Source organism: Papaver somniferum, chromosome 5 (genome assembly GCF_003573695.1).
Source record: "Papaver somniferum cultivar HN1 chromosome 5, ASM357369v1, whole genome shotgun sequence".
NCBI classification, from domain to species: Eukaryota; Viridiplantae; Streptophyta; class Magnoliopsida; order Ranunculales; family Papaveraceae; genus Papaver; species Papaver somniferum.
This window is the reverse complement of record NC_039362.1, coordinates 165,840,328-165,863,608: the sequence shown is the minus strand read 5'-3', so window position 1 is coordinate 165,863,608 and position 23,281 is coordinate 165,840,328. Positions and strand designations below refer to the sequence as shown.

At 38.3% G+C, this 23,281-nt stretch overlaps 2 protein-coding genes across 2 annotated transcripts; both read right to left on the bottom strand.

Annotated features, from left to right (window-relative positions):
- Positions 1–3,482: 3,482 nt before the first annotated feature.
- On the bottom strand, positions 3,483–5,458 carry LOC113278075 (thioredoxin domain-containing protein 9 homolog). Its single transcript, XM_026527008.1, has 5 exons — positions 5,281–5,458; positions 4,974–5,020; positions 4,604–4,879; positions 4,013–4,171; positions 3,483–3,885 (listed from the first exon to the last, which is right to left on the bottom strand). Exons 2-5 carry the CDS (start codon positions 4,995–4,997, stop codon positions 3,712–3,714), a joined length of 633 nt encoding a protein of 210 aa, XP_026382793.1. The 5' UTR covers positions 4,998–5,020; positions 5,281–5,458; the 3' UTR covers positions 3,483–3,711.
- A 2,344-nt stretch (positions 5,459–7,802) lies between these two features.
- LOC113283541 (histone-lysine N-methyltransferase ATXR7-like) lies at positions 7,803–16,945 on the bottom strand. The gene is made up of 19 exons (XM_026532841.1): positions 16,486–16,945; positions 15,786–16,383; positions 15,510–15,626; positions 14,136–14,444; positions 13,946–14,026; positions 13,620–13,841; positions 13,276–13,536; positions 12,880–13,170; positions 12,322–12,777; positions 11,789–12,137; positions 11,514–11,654; positions 10,684–11,357; positions 10,480–10,602; positions 10,281–10,361; positions 9,906–9,959; positions 9,634–9,785; positions 9,069–9,166; positions 8,634–8,747; positions 7,803–8,187 (listed from the first exon to the last, which is right to left on the bottom strand). The coding sequence occupies exons 1-17, from the start codon at positions 16,629–16,631 to the stop codon at positions 9,145–9,147; spliced, it is 4,077 nt and encodes a 1,358-aa protein (XP_026388626.1). The 5' UTR covers positions 16,632–16,945; the 3' UTR covers positions 7,803–8,187; positions 8,634–8,747; positions 9,069–9,144.
- Between the last annotated feature and the right edge of the window lie 6,336 nt (positions 16,946–23,281).

Genomic DNA, 23,281 nt, shown 5'->3' with positions numbered 1-23,281 from the left:
GATTATCACCACCACCAACCACCACCACCTCTATATATATATAGCTTAATTTAAACATTAACAAAGATAATCTCACAAATCCATTACTTGTCATTCGTTTTTGGTTGAATAAATGAGAAGTGATCATCAAAATGAGTTGAAAATGGAGGTTGCAGAGAGGTTTAATGGAGTTTTTTTTTTCCAGAGAAAAGTTCGGTTACGTCGCAAAACGTTCAGTTTCGTCGCAAAAAATTCGGTTATCACGAATTATTTTTTTCTTAACCGAACTCCTCAAAAAATACTTTTAACCGAACGCCTTATATTAGAACAACACAAGTCCATAAGTTCGGTTCCTTCGCAAAATAAGGATATTACTGAACTTCAGTTTACGAAAATAATGAAAAATCCAAAAGTTCGGTTCTTTCGCAAAAATGTTAAGTTTTCTTTGTAACCGAACTCTACCTTTGAAACTTCGTAACCGAACTTTACCTAATTCGCCAAGAAATAAATTTCGTAGTAACCGAACGTTTGCCTAATTGCATATATAACCCAGTTCGGTTGATTCGCAAAATATGTTGAAGTTTGCGAACCAACTGAACTTCTAATACTAGGTTACTTTTAACCTGCTGTTCGGTTGGGAACTTGGTTGCATTGAAGTTTGCGAACTAACCGGGCATAACTCTATAAATCTTATTACTAAAGTTCGGCTACCTACGTGTTTGAATAAAGAAACCGAACTTTGTGTTCGGTTATATGTTCTTGACATTTATTAACCGAACTCCGTGTTCGGTTACCTGTTCTTCACACTTGGTAACCGAACTACCTGAACCTAGCAGGAATTTTTTATAAAAATTTACAGTTTTATGAATATTTGGACCAATTCAACCACCATTATCTAAGTTTGAAGCATACTTGGGTACCCAAATACTCTTCCTCCGGTTGTGGTTGGTAAAATCCATCATTTTCATCTTGAGATTGAGTTTGTGGAAGAATACATTCACCATCTAAGAAATAACCCATATCTAGATCATTGTGAAGATTAACAAATACTCTAGGAGAGGATGGAGATGAAGAATCAGATGAGCTATCATCACTTGAATACTCAAGCTCAGTGAATTGGAAAAAAAAATATTTTTCATATTTTTATTCTTCATCTTCTCTAATTTTACTTTCTCAATAATTCTACTTCTTTAGCTTAATCATTTCACTAATCATTACCCAAGATTAATCAGGAGGATAGTTTAGGTATTAATATAAATATCTAGATAAGGGGTGACCTAGATTTATTTCTAAATGTCTTACCAAAAATAGAACCATGGTCCCAAAAATCATTCTTATTCAACTTACAAGGATTACCCGTAAACGGTACATCAGTTAACCCAAGAAAAAAACTGTAGAAGTAATAACAGTTGAGAAGGAGCTGTATGAAAGGTGAAACTTTGCCATTCATTACTATAAAGAGTAGAACAAAAATCCCCCACTATCACCCAAGGCAAATCCATATACGCGCCCATATCTCAAATTAATTGCCATTGAATCTGTCTCTCAACTCTCTCGGTATATCTAGAGCTATACAAGCACGTTTAAGCCAACTAATTGTTTGCTGGACCCGAAGGAATAGTAACACTAACCACAGGAGAAGCATGATGCATCAGCTCAAGGTGAAACCCATCTTTCCATAACAATGAAATGCCCCCTGTTCGGCCTCTTGTGTTTAAAGACCAAAGGTGTGGATAATTCAAAGAAGACAAAAGAGAGTTAACTTTATTGTCGGTCGATTTAGTCTAAGACAAAAGATAAATATCAGGCTGATAGTTAAAGATACAAGTATCAAGGTGATTAAGAGTTAGGGGAGGGCCTAGATCTCGGCAATTCCAAGCTCAAATTTTCATGGTATTGGAAAGAAAACCAAACTGAAAAAGGACTACTAAAGAAACAAACTAAAGAAATCACAGCAGAACAAAATAAGAGATAGATGATAAAGAGAAAATAAAGGGATGATACACTGAAAAGGGTACAAACCTGATCAACCCATCCTGCCAAATTACTCGTGGTGGCATCATAAGCAGGAGAAAGAAATTTATCCCAGTCACCAGTAAGAGGTTCAGTAGAATTATGAAAGCTGCATCATCCACTAGGGACAGTTATGAGGAGCATTTGTATGCTCCAATCCACGCTGATCAGTGTTATCTTAAACTTGGCCATTAACCTCTTGCATAAGCAGTTGTTGAATAGATGAGCTTGACGCAGCTTGAGACGTTGTAACCTGCGTTGAAATCTGCGAAGAGCTGATCTTTCAGTCCTAGTGACGGAATTAATCGCAGAGAAAGTGCTGACCAACTGACCATCATCAGGCTTATGTGGTGGTCTGCCATTCCTAGGAGTTAAACGAAAGCGATTAGTGACCATCATAAGGAGCAACAGCTACTCCATGAGTACCAAACTTAAAAATAGTAAGAGCTCGTTCATTCAGTGCAACTGAATTTGCTTCACAGTCAGCTTCAACATGATCAATAACAATAAGAGGCTTCTTATGATCAATTTTAAAATAAACACCAACCACATTGGAACCTGTTGGATTAGCGTCTTCAGGAACGATTGCTTGAATATGACCCACCAGGCTACCCATAGCATGGATAACATCAACATCCAGGAATTCAGGAACTAAATCTTTGAAATCCAGCCAAAAACATTGAAAACCAAAGTCCAAAGTCCTGTAATCAGTAGAAGGACTCCATCCATGAATACGAAATAAATAACCACCTAGAGACCAAAGGAGCATTCTGAAGAATTTCCTGTAATTCGTCTTTGGACTTCAATCGAACTTGGAAGATGTTTTTTGCAGGAGAACACCTGAAATTCTTGATAACGAGACCAAATGTGCTTAGCATGATTGATAGCTGTAGCTATTGGCATGGGCATCTCAGAAAAAGCCTTACCAACAACTGGCCATTTCCACCATTCAGTGCCCCTGGTTAAATCAGCATTAGAAAAAAAACCTGTATGTCGAAAATCTTCAGAACTATCAATGGAGGCATTATTCACCCTTTAGGTTAAGTCAACAACAGTGCCAGGATAAGTAGAAGCCATTGAGAAGGATGAGCAGAGATAACCAGATGAAGAATGAATAACCATCAATGATAATGCCTATTTATAATCTTGGAACAGAAGATACGTGTATTGATGCATGGAGCGAGAGTATATCGAGGAACCAAATTACAAACTGATTTCATATAGGCATGAGCACAACAACAGGTCCATGAAGCCGCAAATACAGACCAACAGGATAAGGCAGTGAGAAATCGAAATACCAGGACAAACCTGGCAAGAACATTATGCAAACGCTTATAAACACCACCGAAGAGCAGATGACAGGACAAGGCTGATATGACAGGTTAATTAAGTCTATGCATAGAGAAAAGGATAAACACAAATGAAAGTATAGGAACAACAAAAACAACTAGAAATTAAAGAAGATAAGAAGAAGCATGCTAATAAAGAAATGGACAACAAAAAACAAAAGGGAGATTCGATTGATAAATCCAAAGAAACAGAAATCAAATAAGGACATGTCAATTATCCATGGAAAACAACTCAGGAGAGAATCATCAAACAACTAGGCTAATACTACGTCAGACATACTAGATACTTTCATGGAGATATATGCCTCCAAACAAATACATACACGAAAAGGAACCACTTTCCAGGGTTATAAACACGGAAATAACAAACTTAATCTGAATCTGAATCTGAGCGCTGGCTTTGACGTACGTTTCTGGTATGAGGTTTGGACAGGCTTAGAGATGATGATTCACCCTCAAATATTATGACTTGAGATCTTGCGATTCTCTCTTCAAGCTCCTCGGTGCTAAAATCATCTGTCCCTCCTAACTCGTCAAATCCTACCTGATGAAGTGGCAAGTTAAAAGACGTCAGAATGTGTACAGATAAGTGGGAAAAAATAAATTTTACATAGGTGCAGACTCAACTGAAATATCATTTAAACATGCATAAAAGGGTTTGTACACCATACCACATAGTCATCGACTTTGGTATTCTTGATAAGGGCAAGAGTTGGAAGCACAATTATCTTAAGCTTCTCAGCTAGGAAAGGACTTTTCTCAGCATTAATTTTCACAAATCGAGTCTCTATGTGTTTTTTCGCTAGAATCGTCATGTGCTTGTCAATCACCTGCAAAGCAAAAGAAACGGGTTTAATAGTTGATATTACCGAGGCGTAAATTTGCCTTCATGAGTATCATCAAACAGTAATATACTACAGATGGAAAGTAGTATCACTCTAGTTGAAAGCTAATATTCAAATTCTCATAAGGAGAGTAAGCTTGCGATAAACTACGAAAATTATTGCTTTGGACTATAATATTTAGTTAGAGAGTCTTTAAGTTGTGCAAACACCAACCAAACGTCATTAACAACGCAGTGATCTAACCTGCTCTAAACAAAGATCACAATCACAAAAGTTCGTTTTTTTTTTCCCTCTTCCCAATTCAAATATACTTCTATTCAACATTTTCTGAATTGTACATTAATACGAAACCCTAATAAGATCAAAAACTCTACCATAAAAGGAAGAGGGGGTGGAAAATAATGATAAGGGGGTTACCTTGCAGGGCCAATTCACCCGATAGAAATGACAAACAACACGTTCACTAGCTTTAACAACAGTAAAGAAATCTTTTTCAGATTGGATTTCACTATATTCACCATGACCAAGTGAGACCCAACGATTTCTTTTCTCAGCCATTTTCTTCATTTGTTGTAACCTTCTTTCTCTTAATGCATCAATGTCATCAAGATCAACACGATCTAATGCTGATATTTCATCATCAAGTTTTTCTTCAAATGCTTTTGCTACTGTTAGTACTTGCTGTTCTATTATCTGTATTATTATCATATAAAAATTGAATCTTGTTCAGCATAATCAAACATAGATAATAATTAAATCAAAGAATTACTATAAATGGAGATTATACCTCCTGAACTTTTGAACGATCCATGGTTGAATCGGTTTTTCCTTTCTCTAAAAAAAACAAAAACAGAAGGCAGTCAAAGAGGAGGAGAGGGGGGAATTCCATTGGGAAAAATGCATTATCAGGTTTTGTGTTTGTGTCTTTGGGCCTTCAAAAAATTATGTTTTACAATGTACATCCACCAAAACTTGGGTGAATGTCTGGGAGAGGAAGCTGAAAAGGAAGGGAGAATCTTTTGAAAGATAAAATTTTCTGTTATTAGAATTAAATGAATTTTCTGTCATTAAAACCTAGAATTAAATGAAATTACCTGATTTTGATGCTCTTTCTAGGAATATGAACTCGTTAATCACACAAATCTAAGGAATTTAGAGATCAGGCGTTTGATTCTAGTTTTTTTTCCTTTTTCTTTTTGCAGTCAGCCATTGTCTTTCTCCTGGGAGTTTAGAAGAAAATGAACCAGCCTATTCAGAATGTTCTGTACGCTCGAGTCAAGTTTCCAAGATTGCTAACGGTGGGTACCAATTTACTTACGTGTGTACCAAATTCCGAATAAGACAAAACATTCTTTACATTTGAAATGGTACATCCCAAAGGAAAATGGTACCCCAAATGGTACCCCTATTAACAGCCTTGCAAGCAAGTACACTTCCTGTATAATTGTGCTGGGTGAAAAACAAGATCAGTCATCCAACCGCGATGATGTTTGCGAAACAGTGATTTACTTGAGAAGAGAGGCTGTGTTACCGGAAGGGGTTTTGCACTTGCACACCAAGAGTTTTTGGAATCTTGCCATTGCATCATGTGAATAAGGTCGTGTCCTCAGCAGAGTGATTTTTTTTTAAAAATTTTGGATCACATAGTACGAGTCTGATTATTTCTCTACGCAGTACATGATTGTTTCTTTTGTGTGTAAATGTTTTAAGCTTACACAATCTTAACAACGCATGTTATAAATAGCGACCCAAGCAGGGAACAAGATGATCTCAATATGCGTCCAATACTGTAAAATCACCACCTAAACCAGCCACACCCTAGAGCTTCTAGAAAATGCAACTTATACATAAAATGATTTTAGTCAAGCCAATCGACATGCTGAAGCCGTGAATCACTGCATCATGGCACTACCATAAAATGAGCAAAAACACTACATGCATCCGTTTACAGTGCAATGAGGCCGTGAATCAGTGCAACATGGCACTGCCATAAAATGAGCAAAAACACTGCATGCATCCGTTTACAGCTCCCAAGTTCGTGCTGCGGCACCCGTGGAAGAAGCAATCAAGTTGGTTATTTCCTCGTTCCTCACCCACGACCTGCCGGATTCGAACCGGCAACCAAAGGATCTGAAACAGTACCATACTGCCATCATTCCCTTCACTCTACCAGTTGAGCTAAGGTCGTATTAGGTCTTGCCTTCTCATTGATCTGCGCACTCTACTTGGTAGTTCGCAAGATAGTATGCATCGATGATTAGGCCATTGGGTTTGCATAGACTACCAAGACTAGGGAGTGAAGAATCCTGGACACAACACTATTTGTTGGTATTTTTGTCTTCCAAACATGTATGCACACCGGCCTTTCCCCACAATTCAATTACTTGCAGAAAGTCTAGAGATGCTCCAGTACTCTCTCCCTCTCTCTCCTCTCCCTAGAATTTCTTTGCCTTCCCTGCCTCTCATTGATGCATGCAGCCCATGGTGTTGTTCATTTAATTCCATGGCCAGTTTTTTTTTACAATAAAGACATATTTATTTTTACCATTACAAGGAAACAAGAATTGAGGGCATTTTTAGAATCACAATGACCTCTGTGGCACTGAGGCAGATTCCCACGCACAACTTGCCCACAAACAATAAAAACCAACACAATGTTGCACCTATACATAATCAATCATTATCATTTCTTTGTTTTGTCTCGGTATTTTGATCAGCTTTCTTATTGTCCCATGTAGAGTTGCGTGGAATTTTCATGGGATAGAGTGGGCCCATAAGAATGTAAGGTTTTATATGTAGTGAAAACTTGATTTTTAAGTTTCTCCTTCACCTATTTAGAGAGAGTAAACTGACGTTAAAATTACTAATTATAGAGAGGAACTCATACCAGTGTTACAAGGACATCTTTGATAATTGCCAAAAGTTGGCAGTTTGTTTTTCCTGCAAAAAAATAAAAATAAACACTGATAAATTTATTCTTGTAGTCTAAGAAAATTTAATTGCAAAATGGAATCTCAAACAATTCATTCATTAATTCACCATACCCAATCTCAGTTTCAGACCACCAATGCAGTTGAATCAAAATTGCTTCTTTGTCTTCAGTATGACTTACAATTAAATATAAGAAGCTTAAATCAAACCCACGTAGTGATCATTGAGAATTTTTGGATCTCTTGGTACTTTTCATTGAGTCACCTGTTACATGCCAAAGAATGAAGTGTGCTGTAAAAGTCACGTTTTTCATTCTACAAACTGATAAGGAACCACCCAAAAAAGTGACATGACTAAAATTTGGCAACATCCTTATCGTCTCATTAAGCACAAGACCTCCTGTCATAGATTGCTACCGAGAAGAAAAACAACCTAGGCCAATTGGACACCAAATATTTTTGAATTACTAATATTTAACCACCACCTCATAAAAATTTCCAATTGCTTAAATGTGGCTGCAGGGTTTTCACCAAGTCTTATAGAATAGGATGTACTACTTATCCGAAAGAAATCCCAAGCAGCTTGGAATGTGCACGTATACTTCTGCAAGAAAAAACCGATGTCTACTTTTTTGCGTTACACAACTATCGTCATCCATTCATACACATCCAGAGAACACTCAAAATGACGACAGAATGCCAAAAAAATGATTTCCATTGAAACAAAATAGAAATATTCACAAACCTTTAAAAGGACATGATGAAGTGAGATACCAAGATTTGAAAGGTTATCCTAATATCAGTCTTTCTGTAAGTTATATCTTTATACCGATTTAACTAATTTGATGGACTGTTTCTGTACAGAGGTTTGATATTCCAACAGCCCCATTTGTGGTAGGAAAAAGAATAAGCCGATTTACAGTACCAAGTGAAGAAACTCATCTGCACTGCAACGAAGACCCAACCTACATGTGCACGTAACTTAACCGTCTACTCTTTGACAGATCTTCAAGACAAAGTGAAAACTCCAAAACTGGGGAATCACAGGAAGCTTGATGACGCACCCTTACTCTGGAAATGAACAACAACAAAATATTACAAAATGCAGATCAATAAAATTCTCCAACTGTCATGCAGTGAAGTAGAAGCATTATCTCTTTGCCAATACGTGTGCAGAGGAGAAAGAAATGAAGCCAGCCATACACAATTGTCACCAGTTATAACCACATCAGTACCACCCTCACCACTCCAAAAACAATTTGAGCATAAATCATAATGAAGTTCAGATAAACTAACTTGAAGTCAACCAAACCTATCACTTTTGACAAACAATTTTTTTAACTATTTGGTCAATATTCTCATCCTTGATTTTGATAAAAAGGTGTGACCATGTTATTTATTGACATGGAAATAAAATCTTAAAGAAAAAAATGGACCCTATAACCGTAAGTGTTTCAATCTTGCGCTGAGTTGGCTACATGTGTACAGCCAAATGATAAATACGGTTAAAAACTTGCCTGCATCTCATATTGTTCCTTCAGTTGTGTCTTCCACGAAGGATTAAGATCACAAAAGCTTCTGCAAGAACCAGCTTTACTTCTTGGCCAGCCACCTATAGTCACTTTAGCTCTCTAAAAAGACAAGGCCATTCAAAACATAACAAAACAAAAAAATTAAGCAAAATTACTAGACTGTAAAGAATGGAAACAAACGGGACGTCGGTACAAAACGGTCATATACTATCGATTGCAGGCTAGTATTGGGCCATAAACACCATTTTCCCTACCAGTAAAGATGGTATACATGATTTAAATTTACCAAATGCTTATTTTCATCTCAAATATATAATCCGATATATAAAATTTCTTGCAGATACAATTCACTTATCCAAGGTGCCAACAAGTCCTAATAATCAGATGCAAGTCGATCAACAAAATAAAAAAATAATGTACCTCTCATCACTAGCTGTGTGTTAAAGTAGCAGCACAGCAGCAGGTAAATACAGACCAAGGATAGCGACCCAAGCTTCTAGTTCATTGATCCACGACACCTGAAGCAGAATCGGTAATTAAACACATGCGGAAGAGATGCCTTAGGCACAGACAATAATTACCAAGAGTGACAAGTTTCCTTCGACATGTGTAACGAAAAAAAACTTCACTTCAGAGGCATCCTCTTAAAAATAAATGAAGATGGATTTGATCCCATCACAGTTGTGATCTTTGATGACTGGTTTCATAATGACTGGATTTGAAAGACACAAAAGAAACACTTCTTTTACAGAGAAATGAAGATGGATGATCCTATCTTCTTCTCTTATGGACCTGTTACATGCTGAGGACGTGTAAAATAAATGAGTTCCTAGGTTTCTGAAAGTATATCTTGCAAGTTATCAACTCTTAAATCGGTTTGACGGTTCTCACACAGGCCTAACCATCATTATTTACCAAAATAGGCTACTGTTGATACAAGCCACTTCTATACTCTCTACAATTAACAAACAACGTATTGTCATACCTATTAGAACCACAATTGCAGGGGATCTTCTCGTCCTCGAGTGGAAACTTGTAATTGTAAGTTAATTCTTCACCGGGCGAGATATGCCGTTTCGCATAAATGAAGATCTTTTTCTGACCATCGACAGCAATAATCTTTGTATAACAATTAGGCTGCAATAGAATTGCGAAGGGAAAATAGTAAGATGCAGCGATAACCAACGTAAGATAATCAGTGCCTCAATTCTTGTAAAAAAAAAGAAGAGAAAACAGTCCACGAGGACTAGTACCTACCTCACATGAATGGTTTATAAACCTTGCGATTCCACCACGCTTTGTAGCATCAACCTACAAATATCTCAAGAAGGAAAAATTAGGAGAAATACCAACTGCTGTCTCTGGAACTGTCTAAGCCAACTCTATATCAAATGACATAATATTCCTAGTATGATCACCATAAGGGCCAAATCTACACAAAAAGATGCATTGACGAAAACCAGAACCATGAGCCTAGAATATAAATAAAGCATAAGCAAAAAGGAGAAGGAAAATAATTAACAAACAGATGTTTGAAAGAAACAAATAAACCTCAAAGAGGCGCACAATATGACCGATAAACTATCCTTCAAATAAGAAAAGCAAAATGAGGCAAGTAAATTCCATCCTTACCACATAACCATCATCCAGCCTAAAAAGATAACTGCTGCCAATTCCCATCTTTTCATAATGACGCTCGCGTATATCTGATATCTGAATAGAGGGAAACAAGAAACCAAAAATGAAATTTGTCAGAAGCACAAAATGTGAAACAGAACTAAACCATTCTACTAGAGGTGGTATTCCCTAAAATGAGTCAACTAGTATGTACCTGAGGACGAATCAATTCACCAACATATTCAATCACAAAATCCTCAGCCTCAATTGGTTCCAAGGCAACAAGACCCCAATCATGGATCTTGCTTCGTTGGAAACGCAGTCGCTTTTTCCTTGACTGGAAAGAAAGCACAATTTTAGTCCCAACAAACAAAAAGACGTGGCATATTAAGTATAACACATTGATTTAATTAACTACCTTCAACTGGGTAATTTTAAGAAGGTCAGCACCCTCTGCAGCTGCTAGAAGATTTCGAAGCTTAATCCTATTTGTTCTTGCAGATAGACCTTTTGCATTTGCAGACTGGTACGTGTAGAACTCAGAACCAAAATTTTGAACCTGACCACAGTGAGATCCTCTAACACGAGCCTTTTCAGTAGAACTAGCTTTAATTGACCAATTATGCCACTCCCAGCCACTGATAGAAGCCCGAGCACACCCATCTGATTTTGGACATGTCTTAAGTTTTCTGATTTTACATGACTTGACCTTCCGAACTGCTGTGTCTCTGATGTTTTCTTTCTTCGCAGCAGTTTCATTACATATTTTCGAAACTTTAGCACAGCCAGATGAGTGTTTGTCATTGATTCCATTTGGAACTTTCGAAAATGTACTAGGACGAGATGACTGGTCATTAATTCCGTTTCGCATGTTTCCAACAGGAGGTGAAGCCAGCCCAATGATAATGTTTGCTGCATTCCAAAATTCTGCTGAACAAGATGATGATGGGTCACTGGTTCTGTCTAGCGTTTTATCTTCTTGAGAAGGAAGAGCCAAAGACAGAATGTTAGGTGTCTTCGATACTTTAGCGGGACGAGATGAAGGATGATCACTGAAAGATTTCTTTCTTTTCTGATGCAACGCCTGGTTAGCTACAGAAACACGATGTATTAACAGACAATTTGCAATAGTTAACTTCATAGAGCCAGGACTAGGGGATTCCTAGCCACATACATGAAGGGTCACAGGTAAACTAACATTCAACAATCAACTTTACAGTTCAAGCACCCAAGGGAGGAGCTACTTACAACTAGGTAATTTGTCAGAACTACGCCCATTATGTTCCTTCCGAGATTTAGGATCATGGCCGCTGGTATCCACAACCTTCTTTGTGCCAATTTGGTCCTTAGCTGTACCATTTGCATCATCTTCTATGACCTTGTCCCTACCTGCATCACAAAAAGCAATACAATATACGTGATTCGCTCAATTCAGTTCTTATTTTAGATTTCCTAAAAAAGAAGATAGTACAGCAACAACATACTTTGAACAGCACAGATCATTTTTCTCCGATAACATGTACCTGGCTTTCTGGTCGGTTCATTAGTCCCATTGTTTTCAACAATTTTCCGAGTTTTTTTGCTATTCTTCACAGAAGATGCTAGTTTGCTTATATTAACCTTTGGAAGGTTTTCTACAGCTCTCAGTTCCAATGATTCAGAAAGTACACCACTTTCCTGATTACCAGATTTCACATCATCATGCAGCAACTGAATATCCTTTGAAGCCAAACATACAGATAAAGATCCTAACTTCTTCCGAGCCGACTTTTTTTTACGCGATGGTGCACTCCTTGATCTTTGTTCTCCATGATTTCCTGGTAAAGCAGCTGAGTTGGTATTTCTTCCTTTGCTAGAATTTGATGTTCCTTCCTGAAAAAAATACATAAGCAAAATTAACAAGACCCTGATGCATCAAATGAGAAATTATGGAACTACAAATCCAAAGAAGACAACCAACAAGTCACAGGGATTACATGGGAAAAATAAGGTACACAGCATGGCGATAATGCATAAGCAAAAGAGGAAGAGATATGAAAATTGCATGCGCACTTACATCAGCAACAGCTATTGCAGAGGGATTTTGTGAAGCGCGCCATGTAGTGAAGCACTGCTGAAGAGAACTGCTAAAAACTGTAGATCTCCATTTTCCAAGTACATCTTTATGCAACTTCTGCCGAAACATTGCGAGCGAAACAAACTCCCCCATCTTGGAAACAAACTCATCAGACTTGGATGGTCGGTACTTGATACTCTGAGATGGGTCAGCATATACATAACTCTCATCTAGCCCAGGTGGAGGTGGCTCATCAAAGTCTTGGTCATCGACAACGTCAACTACTGGCAAACCTAGTTTCTCAAATGCACTTTCAAAACGAGTTGATAGAAAATTTTCAGGTTGACCTCGCGGAGAAGTGAGGGAGGATGTCGCAGCAGTCAGGAGACTGCCTGATGGAACAGCTTCTGCAGAAACAGAAGACTCACCAGCGCGCTTTTCTAGATCAACAACATCCTGAAAACAATTGTTCCATGTTAGATTTGAGCGCCATCAAACCCAGCCAAAACATAGAAAACAAATAGATTGCCGGCGCAGAAGACTTAAATAGGTACTCACTGTAGGACTACTTGAAAAGGTGACACCACTTGGATCCTTGCCCTCCACCGAAGCCTTCAGCTTCGCACATTCCTCCTCCAAAAAATCCTTATAGTACTCGGTCAGAGAAACTTGTGCAGACAAATGTAGTGCACCTTCTACCATCACTTGAATATCTTTGATTTTCTGAGAAGAATCTACTTCTGAGATGGACAATGACTGTGAACAAGTGTCAGGGTTCTCCAACGGAGGTCTAAGACCTGGAGGACCCTCATCATTGACGCAAACAGGAGACTCTGCTTTGGTTTGATCCTGCAGAACCATTAAAGCATGAGTTTCAAATGCAAAGCCAGGAACTATAGACATGCAATTTCAAAATGTAGCTTAACAACATCTTGAGAATCTATAACAGTGTACCTGTGACCAGCGTTTTCTCTTCCGCCAGCTACAAGAATAATCTGATACTGGGTCATAAAAGACAGCATTCCACATGACCTCCATACAAGATTCAAAACATGCCTTGCGAGCTACCGAGACTGCCCCCGTAAAATTTCCAATGCTTCCAATCGATCTCATATTTTTGGGAGATTGCATAGGAACTTCCTGTGAATCAGGTGTAAGAACAGCAGCTGCGTCCCCAGAAGCAGCAATGTTATTGCTCTCTTCACCAACCTCGGCCTGTTAAGCAAAACTAGCACAGTTACAATATTTCCCATTTTCATTGTATCCAATATTGGTCCTATGTATCGAATTTGAAGTACCCTTTCGCCTGCGGAAGGACAAGCCTTGGCAGCCTGTTTCCTGGCCTCGTATCTGAGATGTCTCTGAGATTTCTTTATCGCCACGGACTCTGCAATTCTTTCACTGCTCCGAATAGATCGTGTACTCTGTGACATAACAGGAGTTCCACAGGCATCTGGCGATGGCACGACATCCTCAAGCCCTGCATCGACAGAATTTTTTCTCTCTGGAACAACCATAGCCTGGTAAAGCAAAAAAATTGATAGTGTCACTGCCAGCATATCGGAATAACAGCATAGCAGCACCCAAATTGTTGAAAAATTTCAATACTCTAGTTGTAATTTACCTTGCTGTCTGTTGGAAAACAACTGTTGACATCCTCAAGCCCTGAATCGACAGAACTTTTTCTCTCTGGAACAACCATAGCCTGGTAAAGCAAAAAAATTTACAAGATAGTGTCACTGCCAGCATACCAATATAACAGCATAGCAGCACCCAAATTGTTGAACAATTTCAGTACTCTAGTTGTAGTTCACCTTATTGTCTGTTGGACAACTGCTGACAGCTTCTTTTCTTGCCTCAGCTTCAAGTAGTCTCTGAGCTTTCTTCATAGCCATAAAATCTGGTACTACGCTACTAATTATCTCATCCAGCAACACTCGACGAGCTGCTTTCATTATTCCAGAGTGCAGTTGGGTAGAAACTTCTTCTGATACATCGGCTATGAAGCTGGTGTCGTCGTTTTTTAAATTCTCTGGAGAGACAACATTGGAACTATTTGTTCTCCATGTGCTTAGAATAGACAAAAGAGTGAAGGGTTCATATCTGCAATCCTTATGGCGAATCTACAAAAAAAATCAGAAGTCGAGCAACTCAGCTTCAAAACATAGCCTACAACGGACGTATAACAACATAACTAATCCATCTGAAGAATGTTATTTCAAGAACATCATGGAACTCGGCTTGTCATTTATGCATTTTCTATTGAAGCACATCATGGAACTCAGCTTGTCATTTCTGTATTTTCTATTGCTAATACTAAACAAAAAATACTAATAAAGCTCCAACAAATGGCCAACTAATACAGAAATATATACAGACAAAAACTTTTGCTATGGAACTCCTATATGGATTGAGTGGATGGTCAAGCGAATGCATATAACGGATATTACAAAAAAGAAAAGCCTACTATTTTCGGGAGTACAACATATGCTGATGCTCCTACTATGGATACATGTAATCTGACAAATAAATTTTCATTTACATACTTCAATCAGTTAGCGGCTGTCATAGTCACAAGAACCGCAACATGTATAGTCAAAATCCAATATAAGACATCCACGCAGAACTGCCATCCTGTTTAGAGCAGGTTGGCACCTATGACAAGACAAATGTGAAGAACTAACACCACTCCAATTAAAAGATTGTTCGCACGTAATGTCAGAGCATCGGAGGCTATCTTTAAATTCTTTTGTACCTATAAGTTTCTTCCAAACAAGTTTTTAGTGAATTTCGTATAAACTTCATCAAGTAGAAGCTCTGGTCAGGTCCCAACTTCGTCGAAAGAGGTGCCCCAATAAATCGTCACAAAAACTTCTGAGTCTAAGCTCATAAGCTAAATTTCTTTTTCCCTTGACAAAAAGCAAAACTAACTCACCAATCATGTTCAGATATTTTAGGGAAATTAATCGTTATCAAAGAAAGCTAGCAAGATAAAAGATATGGAAGGATGTAAGTTACAAGTCTGCAAGTTTTGATTCTGGTTCACATTTTCTTGCGATTTATATATAGCAAAGCGGATAGGGATAACGAATATGTAATTCTTATTAACAACATGCCTCATATGAGTTTTAAAACAAACAGCTTAAATAAAGGTAGTTCTATTCTATTACATTAGTATTGCAGCTCACCATCAAAGTTTCTGGAAGATATCCATGTTGATGCCACGAATAAATTTCTGCAAGCGAATGTGGACCATGTTTTCTACCCTCCTCATCCCCGAACACCCAACAAGATTCTTCGTAGGACTGCATCCAGCATTAAAAAGAAGGGGATAAAAAAAATCAAACCATTACTTCTTTTTTTCACACCCAAATTGACCTACTAGGAGATTGTTTTACATGAGAAATAGAAATATTGACAAACCCAATACTTATACACCAGTTAAAATGGCAAAAGAGTAGTACCACAGGCATATCTGATGAATCTGGATTGGTTGCTTCATTTTTCGAACTTTGAGGTTCAGACTCATGATTAGCATCGCCAACATGTGAATGTGGTATTGACTTCGAGTTCGATGAATTCAGTTGTTCATATGAAGTCGCGACTCCATTGGAAGTAGAACCATTCGTAAACTGATTAGATGGTGTCACTGCTTGCACCTTTGTGTTCAAATAAGAAAAACCAGTAGCTACATGGTTGGGAAATTGCCTAAAGTACTTCAACGGCACTGAATTAAGTAAGGCTTCATTTACAACAGCAAATACAGGAAGCTCTTCTGGCAAGAACCCACTTGACAAACCCTCATATAGCTGTTCTTGAATATATGGACCACACATTTGCCCATTTTGATTAACATACATCCACCCACTGACATAAACAGGTTGAGTATATCCAGGTAAACTCCGGTCATGGCACTGTGTTTCTCCGCCACCACATGACTTAGGAGTTCCTCCACCACTACTGTCCTGCTGTGTACTACTACCCTCCATTGCAACATGTGAACCTAATCCTTCACTAGGATCACAAATTGACGAAGATCGATGTATTTCATCCCCCGAGCACCTAAAAGTAACAAAATTTCACAAGAAAACTATCGTTAAAAACCTAAAAGTTCCCATTTTTCTACAACAAGAGACAATTGAATAAAATGTTAGTAAGTGATACCTATTGGATACAGAAGTATGAGCAATATCGCCTATACAAGTATTGGTCACCTGGGAATTTAATGTCTTTCGCCTCTTTCTAGATATGAATGGATCATCATGTTGATAATGTGAGTTACAAAAACCATGACTAGTTGAAGCAACCATGCCTCATATGTGAACACTCGTACTATCAAAACTCAACCTGTATGACAAATAAAAGAAAAGAAAGAAAAAACGTATTTTTGGATTGATCAAATCGAAGAATGATTGATTCTTCTGAGAAATCGATTGATGTAATAATAAATCGAAGAAACAAAATTACTTGTCTGAATCGCAATGAGTTGGGGTTTATTTGTTTCGGTTTAAGTGTATTTTGATACGGAGATGAACCTAGAAATTGAGAGAGTGTGTGTTTGTTAGGGTTTTTTCCCGTCGAATAAAGATCCCTCTCTCGCTCTCGTTCTGCTACTTTCTCTCCAGCGAGGAAGGTGAGTGATTGGGATATGTAATGGGAGTGAAAGGGCTTGGTTTGATACCCGTCATGAAACCGAAGTTGGGCTTGGTTTCAGACCTCCAGAGAGCGGGTAAGGAACCCACACTCTTAGGGCAATTCCTATGGGAATGAACAAACCCATTCTTTTGTTCAGCAAGATGGCCAAATTAGGTTTTCCACTGTGGTAAAGCATTGGGCGTTAGATCAATAGACACGAGTTCCAGGTTACAGCTTTAGCGTCAGCAGACATAACGCTGGCATCGGAAGAACCAACGCGGCGTCTGAATGTAAACCGCTGGTGTTTTTGCTACAAACGCCAACATGTAGTTTTTTAAAAATCGAAATTCACTTTTTACCTCTATAAATTATCACCATCTTCAAAAAATCCACTCATCACACCAAAATCCACTTGAATTTTCTCTTCTAAAATGGCTGAAAAGGCGATCACATTTTTTTGCGCCTGCTGTTTCTAAGATATGTGGGAGTTTTAAAAAGATTGAAAATTGTAAAAGGGAAGTGCAAGTTTTAGAAGTTGCTCCAAGAAAATGTTCCGCTAAAAGGCAAAGAAGATCTCCAGTTTTGAAAGTTAACAACAAAAAATTCAAAAACAAATGTGAAACTGTCAAAGAGCGCGTTGAACGGAAAATACGTCAAATGAAGATAAACAGGAGGCCAAAACTTGCACTTGATTTTTATTGAAGTTTTTATTATTGTCTAAGTTTATATCTTGTAAAAGAATTGACAGTAATATCAATGAATGAAAATGTTTATATTTTAAAATAGATTTCCACTTCAAATTAAGTGAAATTTATTACAATTTAACTTGCAAATAACATCAAACTACATTTTAATAAACCACAACAAAAACATCAAACTACATCAAATCCAGCGACGTTCTCTCTATAAAGTTCATAGCATTCAAAATGCCTAAACTCTCTCCCGCTTTCTTCGGTAAACTTGGTCTGAGCGATGGTTTTCTGTAAAACAGATAAATAACAATTTCAGATATTTTTATGATGCAGTTGAGTCCATGAGGACAAAGGTAAGATACTCACAAGTTCTTCGTTAGATAATTCATAATTGCTACGATGAACCATCCACAATATTTCTGTATAATATTTGACTTCATTAGTGATGAATGCAATTCTTAGTTCTATGCTCTTACTGTTTCTTATGGCTTCGTTCCGCGATGCTACAAAATGTCCCAATACTCTTTCCCAGAAATTGTCATTGTTCATTGGTCTCACCATATGATGTAACCAACATTGAACAAGAGCAACATCTTCTTTCATTGTAAATTCCGGCAGCGGCATCCGAGTGCAGTAACGATGTGCTTGAGATGGACCATCTTTTAGAATTCTGAAACACGCCTCGTAACGAAAAGGTTTACCGTGAGCTTCCTCCCAATTATCAAGAGCTGTTTGGATCACTTCATCTTCAGTTACACCACTGAACTTTTCTCGATCAATTTCCATTACCAGAACAACAAATGGCTGGACAACAATCCTAATAGATTGAAAACGAGCACCCAATCGACGAGCATCTCGGTTTCCTGGATTTCCCGTAAGTGAGACGAACATTGAAAAACGTTCTCCCAAAAAGAACCGTCATGAGAAATAACAACACCAGTGATTACTCTATGAAAGAAATGCTTTACATAGAGTTATATCCTCTTCTTGAGTAAACTTGGGACCACGATTTCTAACAGACATTTCTGCAAAGGGGGAGATGATGAGTGCTAAAAAGTGCATATTTCTATATATTTTTCTTGGCATTTAACTCATCTTTTGTGCATTAATTATACATTTTATCCCATATTCTGTATTTTCATTGTTTTCAAGAATAAATATTTTTATTAATTAATTTTGTATTTTTAGGTACTAAATAAAGCTTGGATGAATTGTTGAGCGAAAAGAGCAAAGAAACGGTCAAGACTCCCGCAGGAAGGCAGCAAAGAATGATGTTTGCAAGAGCCGGATAAACTAGAAGTGGGCTTGAAGAGGAAGAATTATTCTTAAAGAAGATATGGGCTTGGCATACCCAAGGCCCAAAACCCTTACCCAAATCCATTTCCAATATCCATACCCATTTCCATGAGAACCGTCAGATAGGATCCATCACATCATCCTACGGTCGCCTCATCATCGTGCATCCAACTCTGAAGTTCCTGTCAAACATCATAGTGCCTAACTCCAATCTAAGCCGTCAGTTTTGATGTATCATACATCCAACGGTCGCTCCAAGCTTGCTTCCATCTTGCCGTTAGATCCATTTCAGAAGTGACAATCCAACGCTTATCCTCGCTGTTCATCAACATTTGCTACACCCGCCTAACACTACAACACCAAACCCACCTTCACCTAATCGAACCAAACACAACCTTCTCCCAAAACCATCGACTCCACCTTCTTCCCCTCTCCGTCTGTAGAACCCATGTCCGCTATCATCACCACCACCTTTCCCAACCACTTTCTCTAACAAATCCGAGAACCCATCATCACAATCATCCCTATCTCCACTTTTATCAACCTAATCCGTTGTTCTCTAGCGCTGTGAACGATTAGGTCGAAGACAGTGGAGTAGGAATTGAGTATGGATGATTTGACACTACATCTCACATCACAGGAGCATGGGAAGAGCAGGAGAAGACGAATAAGAAGCATGGGTCGAAGCTCTCAAGTGTTTTCAGATATTAGGTATACATTAATTTCAATTTTTATCAAACCCTAATTTTTCTGTTTTTTTGGGGATTTTGGAGAGATTGTGTATAAACTATAAATAGATGCTTTGGGGTGTTGTAATAGGTGTTTTTGGGTTAGTTGAGATACCCCCTAATTGGGTCAATTTCAATTTCAATTTCATGTTTAATTTCAATTTCAATTATACTGTCAGTACTTGTTCTTCACTGTTAAACTCTGTTCTGATGTTATGTTCATGTTCTTGTGTATGTTAATGTTCATGTAAATCACCTTGTTGTTATGTTCTAATTCACCACTAGGGTGAGAAGACAACTGAACTTTGTTGGTTAGCCATTTGGGTTAGACCCTGTTGAGCTCAAAACATTTAGGTTAGTAACATTCCAAAGGTTCACTGGCTTGTGATTAGTGGTGCTTTAAACAGACCATTAATGCTAGGAGTTAGTGATAATCTAAGGGATTCACAAAGCCATATTAGTTAGAGACCTAGACCCTAAATGACCTGTGATTGCCTATGCTTTAATCAGATAGGCAATGCTAGGGGTTATCCAAGGACTTTAGGTAGTTAACTAGCCACATGACAGGGATGTAACCAAGGTGAACTAGCTAGGTGAAGGAGAATTCTCATCCATCTTCATACACTTCCATCTTCAACTGTTTTGCTTGTTTTCTGTTTTCTTTCATTGTTTTTACCTTCATTGCTCACTGTTTGTTTTCCCCTCATGCTCACAGTGGTGTCTTAGCACCACAATCTTTACTTATTTCACTCACTGTTTACTGCCCCCATTCAGCTCTCATACATCAGTCCATTCATCTCCATGTTAGCTTAGGAAGCAGTTAGAGAAGCTAGAAAACAACATTTGCTCCCCCCTTGTCCCTGTGGACTTTCCCTTTCTTCCCATTCTAGCTACAATTGACCCTGTATACTTGCAGGTCAATTTGTAGGTTGTTTATAAAACCCACCAAGTTTTTGGCGCCGCTGCCAGGGACTCGGTTGCGGCGCATATGTTGTTTTTCTTTCCTTGCTCATTTGCTTGCTGCTGCTCTTAACTTGCAGCTGCACTTGCATCATTTGCTGTTTACAGGGCATTCTTGCTGTTTACATCTTCATATAGTTGTTGGCTTGCTGTTCTTGCACAACATCAGAGCATCTTCTTGCCTGTTGCTTTAGTGCACTGTTGTGAACTGCTTAGCCCATTTGCACTGCCTCTGATGTTGCTGGTGAACTGGTGGAACTGAGGATGTTACTCTCCCTGTTGCTGCCTGTTGCTGCCTTCTGCACCTGTTGTTGTTGATCTGCTCCTGCTGCAAAGCCCTGAGCTGGTGAGCCTGCTGAAGACCAAGCCCAACAGGACTGTGCTGCTGAGGAGAAAATCACAAGCCCAACTGGGCCTGCTGAAGTTGCTGCCAAGCTTAACAAGTTGAGCCAAGCCCAACCGGGCCTCAACAAAGACAAAAGCTTAGGATGATCAAAAGCCCAACTGGGATTTTGCAACCAAACTGAGCAGCTGGGTTGTGCTTAAGCAAGTAAGCCTAAACCCATTAAGAGAACCCAACCTGTGGGCTTCCATTTTTAATTTGTGGGCTTGTAATAATTTTTTCCATTTTTCTGTTGGGTTTGTAATTAATTTCTTGTGGGCTTGTTTGTTTAATTGCTTGTGGGCTTGTGGTGTTAGATTCATTTGGGCATGTAGTTTTAAATTAGAAAAACTGAACTTTTAAAAGCCCAACTGGGCCGCAGACCAAACAAGCAACAATTGGGCTATCTCAAAAGCTACATTGGGCTTCAGTTTGCATACACATTGTGGGCTTGTTCACCTTCCCTTGGCAAAGCAATTTCTCCCACCAATGTGGGCTTGCTCCCAATACTAAAACCAAAATTTTTGCTCCCAATTAAAAAAACCAAATTTTTCCCAAAAATCCAAACCCATTAAAAACCAAATTTTGGGCTTTGTAACATAGTTACTTAGCTTTTGAGCCAAATCATGTCTAGATCTTGGTCTACAGTTGGGGAATACAACAAATCCCTTAGAGAACTTGCGTATGGACATACTCCACGTTATGAACCTCCCATAGACCATGATATCAATAGTTATAGGAATTATTATGGACATTTTCAAAGTCCCGAGCCTCAATCCATGAACCCTAATAACTATTCACACATGCATCATTCATCACAACGTGAAAATGAACATTTTGCTAGTGCCTCACTCACACAATCATCACTGATCGATCAATTAGAAGCTCGAATCGCAGCTTTAGAAATGCAATCACATGAGGAATCTGTCACATCTAATTTTCTTAGGCAACCTGAAATCTATGCATGTCCCGCATGTGGTAGTTTAGACCACCCTGTTGAGAATTGTCATATTTTGCATAATTTTAGGCAATCTAGAGAAAATCCAAGGTATGAAATGCCCATAAATTGTGAGAATGGTAGTCATTGGGACCATAATCAATCCTTTGAGGGTTGCGATCAATATTTTGTGAACCCTAATGACCATGCACACATGTACCATTCACCACAATTTGAACATGAAGAATTTTGTACTCCCATGAATTTAAACTCCACCACAGAAGCTTTCAGACTCAGTGAGCAAAACTTTGATAGATCTACATCACGAATTCAGGCATGTTTAGATCAGATTTTGCTTCACCTACAAAAGGAGGAAATTCATGAGGAAATGTATGTTGTCCCTAATGAAGTGTCTAGTCCCATTCTTGTAAATGATGTTGAATATGAACCTAATTTAGAGGAACATGAATCGACTAATGACACCACCACTGTTAATGAGGACCAATATGCATGCTACCATGATGATGATTATGATGATTATGATGATATGTTAGAAGAACATGAAAATATTGTGGAACCTGTTGGTTTAAAAACATATGGCTTCTCGCCCTCGACCTTCATGAATGTTGTTCTTTCTAATACTCATTGTAATTCATATGATTTTGATATTGACATGGAATTCGTACAATTATTTTGTGAAGATGAGCATGACATAGGAATAGTTGAATCTTCTGTAGACACTAATGTTAATATGCATGAAAATATATTTGATGTGTCTGATTCTCTACTTAGGTCACATTGTGATATTTCTCCTGATTTGCCGATGCATGAGAATAAATCTGTTGATGATGTTGATGACTCTGATTGTGATCTTGCCAATTTTTTTGATGATTGTGAGCATGTTGTGACACGTGTAGAATACTTAGGAGATGTTGATGTGATTAGTAATGATGTGCCTATCGTCCTACATAAGTCACAATCTGATGGCCTTCCACCCAACCTAGATTTGGTTTGTACCCATATTGTCAAACCGACTTTTCTGAGAGTCCCTAATCTAGGTTTGGAACTGTGTGCTTCCCAAGTCCTTTTGGACTATTTTGCATCTAAGTATAATATCTTTGAGGAGCCACAGTTGGAATTAGCATGTTTGCCCGTCCCTAGCACAGTTCATTTCGAGCTAGACCTTGTGCATGATGAACCCCCAAAACTGCGAGATTTTGTTTCCAAAATTTTGTCCGTTGAAAAATCCAGGTTTGGGGGTAGCTCATTTTGTTTCACAGTTTCACTTGCGTTTCTTTCCTGTTATATTTGTGTGAAGCTGTTGAAACCT